The 7,789-nt window shown below is 41.6% G+C and overlaps 1 protein-coding gene across 1 annotated transcript in view; it reads left to right on the plus strand.

Annotated features, from left to right (window-relative positions):
- The window catches only part of HSP90AA1 (heat shock protein 90 alpha family class A member 1), a 10,100-nt gene extending 2,796 nt beyond the window's left edge, over positions 1-7,304 (plus strand). The window contains exons 2-12 of the mRNA XM_026849311.1: positions 286-292; positions 878-1,054; positions 1,388-1,754; positions 2,280-2,413; positions 2,928-3,236; positions 3,924-4,089; positions 4,301-4,491; positions 4,617-4,764; positions 5,421-5,689; positions 6,028-6,361; positions 6,560-7,304. Coding sequence (XP_026705112.1) covers positions 896-1,054; positions 1,388-1,754; positions 2,280-2,413; positions 2,928-3,236; positions 3,924-4,089; positions 4,301-4,491; positions 4,617-4,764; positions 5,421-5,689; positions 6,028-6,361; positions 6,560-6,669 — 2,187 coding nt within the window. The 5' untranslated portion in view covers positions 286-292; positions 878-895 and the 3' untranslated portion in view covers positions 6,670-7,304. The remainder of the gene's footprint in view (positions 1-285; positions 293-877; positions 1,055-1,387; positions 1,755-2,279; positions 2,414-2,927; positions 3,237-3,923; positions 4,090-4,300; positions 4,492-4,616; positions 4,765-5,420; positions 5,690-6,027; positions 6,362-6,559) is intronic.
- The last annotated feature ends 485 nt before the right edge of the window (positions 7,305-7,789 follow it).

The raw sequence follows: 7,789 nt of genomic DNA on the forward strand, positions 1-7,789 counted from the left end.
TCTAGAATCTTTACTGCTTCCGGCGAGAGCCTGCAGGGGGCGCTGCGGGGCGGCAGTTCCCGCCCGCGGCTCCTCTCGGAGCAGCGGAACGGGCGCCGGCCCCTACCCCAGGGACTTAATTTATTATTTCGTAATTTGGGTAGCGTTGTGGTGGAGGATTGCAGTATTGCGCTTGGTCTCCGTTCATTTGGTAGCGATTGAAGTGGGGGAGTGGTTGGGAGAAATACTGCATTTTGAGTTGAATCTGTTGCTCCTGAGGCTTGACTCGCGCAAAGGCTGTTGTAGGCAGCAGGTGGCCGAGCTGGTTCGGTTAATCCGTCCGTGTAGGACAGGGACGAGTTCGGCTGGACCGTACTGGTACATAAGTTGTAGTTGTGGATCGCATCTGCACCTGAATAAAGTGAGTTGTGTGAGCCAAATACGAGGGGGACGTAAGAACAGGAAGGCACTCCGAATAGAGACTGTACTGTGAGAATCGGCTAGAGAGTAATGCAGTTAACATCCCATGCCGGGCAGAGTTCTCAGTTGCATTTTACTTTCTTGTAATGTGTGTTTGGCCTGTGATGAGGGGAAGTAAGCTTCGTACATTAATTTGTAAATTAAGGGGGAGGAAAAGTTCTGTTACCCTACATGGTGCAAACGAAAATGAGTGTAAAGGAAGTAAGTTTGCAGTTAAAATCTTGTATCTAGTTTCTGCATTCCCTAAAATTCCTGAATACTGATAGGAAATAAGATCTGGGGATTTTGGAATGTTTTGTGTTTTCTTATGGTTCTGTATTTGAACCTACACAGTTACATTTTTTTTATCTCGGTACGCTATTGTCTGTCACTGCCTACAAAGCACATGGGCACTGAGCTGTTCCGGGTGGGATTTCAACTCCTCCTCTCGTTACAGATGCCGGAAGCTGTGCAAACTCAAGATCAACCAATGGAGGAGGAGGTGGAGACCTTCGCCTTCCAGGCTGAGATTGCTCAGTTGATGTCTCTGATCATCAACACTTTTTACTCCAACAAGGAAATCTTTCTGAGGGAGCTGATCTCCAATTCATCAGATGTAAGTACCTTAACTCCTAGTCGGGTTCGTGTCAATAGACTAGTGAAATACTTAAGAATAATCAGGAAATGTTAAAGCCTGCCTCATTAAACTGAAAGAAGGTAGATTTAGTAGATATGATGAATAAATTTTTCACTGTGAGGGTGGTGAGACACTGAAGCACGCTGCCCAGAGAAGTAGTGGATGCCTCCCTGCCTGGCAGCATTCAAGGCCAGGTTGGACAGGGCTTTGAACAGCCTGGGCTAGTGGAAGGTGTCCCTGCCCCCATGGCATGGGACTACATGATCTTTAAGGTCCCTTCCAACCCAAACCATTCAACCTCTTCTCTTTCAGGCTCTGGACAAGATAAGATATGAGAGCTTGACTGACCCAAGCAAGCTGGATTCTGGAAAAGACCTGAAAATTAACCTGATTCCAAACAAGCATGATCGCACTCTGACCATTGTGGATACAGGCATAGGGATGACCAAAGCTGACCTGGTTAACAACCTTGGTACTATTGCCAAGTCTGGTACCAAGGCTTTCATGGAAGCACTGCAGGCAGGTGCTGATATATCCATGATCGGTCAGTTTGGTGTTGGCTTCTACTCTGCCTACCTGGTTGCTGAAAAAGTGACAGTGATCACCAAGCACAATGACGATGAGCAGTATGCTTGGGAGTCTTCAGCTGGAGGATCTTTCACTGTCAGGCTTGATAACGGTGAGTACTAAATGTTTGTACTCAAGTACATTTTCTAAAGATTTCTGGCATTCAGATACTTAAGTCCATACATTGAAAACAGCAAACATAGCAGATAAACGTGTGGTACTAGTCACGTGTCAGGTCAAGCACAGGCACATCTGTTCCTTTACCATTCTGTTTTAGTTGTTGATACATAAGGGAATGTGTAAGTGAATAGTACATTATAATGAAGACTCAGCTTTTAAAGGGTTATACGTATAAATATTTTTGTACACTCTACAACTCCTTTACAGACACTTGAAAGATAACACATGAACAGACTAATTAAGTGAAAATCTCTTTAAGCGTACCTGAAATACATGCTGGGTACAGTAAGCTTGAGGAAGTGTGTCTGTAAGGCTGTTAATGTACACAGAAGCTTACGTTTTCCCAGCATCGAAGAAACTACTGATACAGCAGCGCCTTTTTAAAAAGGGCATGTTTTGGAATTTGCCAAAGCCTAGTCAACTGCTGCACAAGTAAAACCTGTAAACTACATTCTAGGTGAACCTTTGGGCCGTGGAACAAAAGTCATCCTGCATCTTAAAGAAGATCAGACTGAATACCTGGAAGAGCGGCGAATCAAGGAAATTGTGAAAAAGCATTCTCAGTTCATCGGCTATCCTATTACTCTCTTTGTATGTATCTTGTTTGAAATAACTAACTTAAGTATTGTCAACTTAGAAGTACATTTTTGAAATTTGAGAAAGCAGTCCATGTGTATTTTGTTAATTGAAATTGTTCAGATGTTACATGGATGTAGCTCTTAAGAAATGTAATTCTGTTTATTACAGGTCTATTTCACAAGACTACTAATCACAAATTTTTCATAAGACTAAGTAAAAAAATGTGTTTTGCCAAGCTAGTACTATTAGTGGCCAAACCATTGAGGAATTGAATTACATCTTGATGTATTGTTAGTGGTAATTCAGTGTAATTAAACAGAACTACCAAAAAGCTACCATTTAAGCATATGGAAATAAAATGCCACTTGTCTCAGCACCCAGCATACATGAGTCCTCAGTTGAGTCTAGGAAAATTTGATGCCATGTTCCTGTAGTTTTCAGCTTTGTGAAACTGCAAAGGGATACCATAGGGCTGTTAATGATAAACTTCTAGGTTTCTCAAATCAACTACTGACCTCTTCTGTAGGTGGAGAAGGAACGTGATAAGGAGGTGAGTGATGATGAGGCTGAGGAAAAGGAAGAGGAAAAAGAAGAGAAGGAGGAAAAGACAGAAGATAAACCAGAGATTGAGGATGTTGGTTCTGATGAAGAAGAGGAGAAGAAGGATGGAGATAAGAAGAAGAAGAAGAAGATCAAGGAGAAGTACATTGATCAGGAAGAGCTCAACAAGACCAAGCCAATTTGGACCAGGAATCCAGATGACATAACCAATGAGGAATATGGGGAGTTCTACAAGAGTCTAACTAATGACTGGGAAGACCACTTGGCTGTCAAAGTAAGTTCTCTTTTTGCAGGCACAATTGCACTTGGGAAGCTTGCTAAACATGCTACTGAACTCTTATCCATTGTCCCAGAGTTGCTGTGATAAGTTGCTTAGTATTTGGAGTGATGCTGCTTTGAACACTTTAAACATGTCAGGGTGACGCTTTATGCTACAATTACTCTGGCTACTGTAAGGCTGTGTTGATAATCCTAATCAAATCCACAGTTAAATAAAAGGAAGTGCAGATGCCTTCCCAGTTTGTAGCTTAATTGTTACCAAGGATAATTGAAAATTTTAAAGTACATTTCAGGTAAATACATACAAATTGAGTTATTTGGGTTTGTAGCTTAGTTTTGAGAAGGTCTGCAGCTAAAAGGGATGGGTGAGATGTAATTGTCCTTACTGTGTGTCTGTAGTGGGAAGGGCTATAAGAGTACACATGCTTCCTGAAGCTCAGTATATAATACAGGGAACCAAGTACCTCTTCTGAATTGGTCTACTTGCCTCATAACAACTGAACAGAACTTAGATCTGTCTGTCTGGAGACAGTGCTTCTGCCTGAGCAGTGCCTTGTCTGCTGAGGCTTTACTGGCATCTCAAATGGTTACTGTTTGTGGTGTGCATCTGAAGAGCAATTAAACAGTCACTGAAGTGAGAGACATACAACTTGACTGAAATTATCGTTTTGCTTTCCCACAGCACTTCTCTGTGGAAGGGCAGTTGGAATTCAGAGCTCTCCTGTTTGTCCCACGGCGTGCACCCTTCGATCTCTTTGAAAACAGGAAGAAGAAGAACAACATCAAGTTGTATGTACGCAGAGTTTTCATCATGGACAACTGCGAAGAACTGATCCCTGAATATCTGAGTGAGTGTATTTTTGAGGAAGGTAGTGTCCTAAACAGAGCTGTTCAGGGTAGTAGTATCTGAGCAGTTGAGAGTACTGCTTAGTTCATGTTGTCAAGAATTCTGTAGAAACATTCATAATTTTAAAAGGGCAAAGCCACTTAAGGTGGTGACTGGTGGTAACCTTGTTTTCTTTGAGACCTGCAAAGCTAATTCTCACTGTTACCTTCCAGATTTCATGAGAGGTGTGGTGGACTCTGAGGATTTACCTCTGAATATTTCTCGTGAAATGCTGCAGCAAAGCAAGATCCTGAAAGTGATCCGGAAGAACTTGGTGAAGAAGTGCTTAGAACTTTTCACTGAGTTGGCTGAAGACAAGGAGAATTACAAAAAGTTCTATGAGCAGTTTTCCAAGAACATCAAGGTTTGTAGTCTTTCTGCTTAATATTGATGGTAAAAACTACAGATACTTGTTAAGCCTGAAATAAAGTACCACAGTTTTTATCTAAAGGAATCACCTAGCAGATTTTTTTTCTTCTGCTTCTGTAGCTTGGTATACATGAAGACTCCCAGAACCGCAAGAAGCTCTCAGAATTACTGAGGTATTACACATCTGCATCTGGTGATGAAATGGTTTCTCTGAAGGACTACTGCACTCGGATGAAGGAAAACCAGAAGCATGTCTACTACATCACTGGTGAGTTGGTAACAGAAATGGTCTATAAATGCAGGCACATACATAGGGTTATCTTTTTGGGGTTAGAAAATGGAAAATAACCATGTGCAGGATGTGCCTGCGTACTTACTGTGGTAGTTATAGTTCGTTAATATATGGTACTATGTCCACAAGGATGGTGGGACTAGCTGCAGTTAATGAAGTGCTCCGTGCACAGCTAGCTTATGTTTTTTTCCCCTATAAGCCCGGAAAGTATGCATCAGAGCCATTTGAGAGGTGCCTTTAAGATAGCTTTGTGCTCTGGCTTTAGCTAATAAATTTGGCCAGTAGTATTTGAATTAAGATGTAATGCTCAAATACAAATGCAGTACAGAGCTGCTCAGTTCTCCTTGGCAGGAGTAGAAAACCCTTCTTACCTGCCATTCCAGGAAATGTAAATTTACTTTCAAACCAGGGAAATAGTGCAAACTGGTGCCAGTTTGAAAGGCCTAAGTCTCCTCAGGCCAGTCTAATCTTAGCAGTAGCTTGTTGGTACCTGTTCTGTGCCCCCTTTTTTCCCTGGTATGGACATCAAGTCACTGGAAATGCAGCATAAGCACTTTAGAAAGTAAACAAAAACTGCCATGTTAAGAGTGCCAAGGCTCAGACCACAACTGTGGCATTCTTGCTGCTTGCAGGTGAAACAAAAGATCAGGTGGCCAACTCCGCTTTTGTGGAGCGTCTTCGCAAACATGGCCTGGAAGTGATCTACATGATTGAGCCTATTGATGAATACTGTGTGCAGCAGCTGAAGGAGTTTGAAGGCAAGACCCTGGTTTCTGTAACAAAAGAGGGCTTGGAGCTTCCAGAAGATGAGGAAGAGAAAAAGAAGCAGGAGGAGAAGAAAGCCAAGTTTGAAAACCTTTGCAAAATAATGAAAGATATCCTTGAAAAGAAAGTAGAAAAGGTAATTGGTAGTATGCAGTTTGTCTATATGTAACAAGTTTAATGATCTGAAATGAATTTGGTTTCAGGGAAGGCTTAGATAAGGTCTTTATGATTGCCTTTCTGAAAGAGCAGTCTCTGCAAGATAATGCTTTATATAAAGAAAGGTGTCTTTGTTTTTTAGTGAAGTGGCTCTATTGAGTTGGTATTGTGAATTCTTCATCTCTATCTCTTCTGAGTCTTGGGTCTTGCATGACATGTAGTGGCATTTCAGAGCTGAACTGCAGTTAAATCAGTGGGGGATAATAAATGAAGTGTATGTGTTGAAATGTTAAATGAACTTTGTATTCACTCTTGTAGGTGGTTGTGTCCAATCGTTTAGTCACTTCTCCATGCTGTATTGTAACAAGTACATACGGCTGGACTGCCAATATGGAGAGGATCATGAAAGCACAGGCTTTAAGAGACAACTCCACAATGGGATATATGGCAGCCAAGAAACACCTGGAGATTAATCCTGATCATTCCATCATTGAAACGCTGAGGCAGAAGGCAGAGGCTGATAAGAATGACAAGTCTGTGAAGGATCTTGTCATCTTGCTGTATGAGACAGCACTTCTGTCCTCTGGCTTCAGTTTGGAAGATCCTCAGACACATGCCAACCGCATTTATAGGATGATCAAACTTGGCCTGGGTAAGTTGGAAAATCTTTCTCCAGTAAACTCGGGGTGTGGTTATGTGCCCTTGCAGGGTACTGAGTGTCCGAAGATCACTTTGGTGCCCCTTTGTACTCAAGGAAAAGGGGAGAACCTTCAAATCACTTGAACTGCTAAGGAGAGGAAAGCTTTGAGCTCTGATACCAGCATTAACGGTGCGTGTGTTTACTGTACAGGCATTGATGAAGATGATACTGCTGCAGAAGAGGCCAGTCCAGCAGTTACTGAGGAGATGCCACCACTTGAAGGAGATGATGACACATCACGCATGGAGGAGGTGGATTAAAACAGTTTACAGGAACTCATGAATGTTTCCTTGGCTAATATGAATAAGTTATATTTTGTATATTATGAATGTTACCTGCCAAAAAAAAAAAATCTCTGACACTTTGTCTGCATTCCCTCTTTATATTTATTTTCAAAGATGTTATACCTTTATTTTTGTTACATTGCTTTTTCAGCTGATGTGAGATACAAATGCCATTGAGGGAATATTTTCTTTAACACTGTACAACCCTAAACAGGCAAGTGAGAAGTAGTTATTTTTGTCTGTATTAGCTGGTTGCAGGTGGCAGGGTTTTTGACTTATTCTTAATTGCCAGAAATGTGGGAAAGTAGGAAAGATGGTATGACATCAGGATGTTTAAGTTTGTTTAGTGTTATACAGCTCTTCAACTCTAAATGTCTAACATACAGTACCTAGTAACTAGGTATCTAGGAGAGCTGAAATACTTGGGGAAGCTTTAACCCTTTTGCTCCTAACAAGGTCTTGATGTTTAAAGTTGTTTTTTATACTGTTTAAGGATTCTGGATTGCACTCTACCATAGAATAGAATCCACTGTAAATCTTTATCGTGACTTATGCAACTCTGCATGTACAGTTCAAACCTAGAACTGTAAGAATAAAAGTGTTAAGAATGAGTCTTGTTGCTGTCTTGTCTCTCTTAACACTGGGAACAAAACTTGTTACACTTTGTGTCAGTTGTTGCTTTGGATCTTGAACACTAGCTGCTGTCTTGTTAAATCTACAGTACTGTGTGTTCTGCAGTGCCACTGCAAACTAGTGCCATGTAAAAGCAAAGTCAAGCACTGCTTAAAGATCTTAAGACAATCTCTATAAGTGATTTGCTTTAACTTGTGTTGATAATCTTTGAAGACTTCCAAATGGATCAAGGCCCCGAAAGCCTGATTCATGGTGCTGTGCTGAGGTGAGGAGGTTCACATATGCAGGGTTAAGTAGTCAGCACTGCATCCTACAGACTTTCAAACAACTCCTGCATTGGGCTGCATCCTGTATTCCTTGGCCTTTGTCATTGAAGGAACTGAGGAGAGTTGTTGTGGGCCAGCTCTAGCAAGTTTTCCCTGCCAGCCAAGCACTTGATGCAGATCAGGTGCCCTTCCTTGAC

Source organism: Athene cunicularia, assembly GCF_003259725.1.
Source record: "Athene cunicularia isolate RWA chromosome 5 unlocalized genomic scaffold, athCun1 chr5_part1, whole genome shotgun sequence".
In the NCBI taxonomy this organism is placed as follows: domain Eukaryota; kingdom Metazoa; phylum Chordata; class Aves; order Strigiformes; family Strigidae; genus Athene; species Athene cunicularia.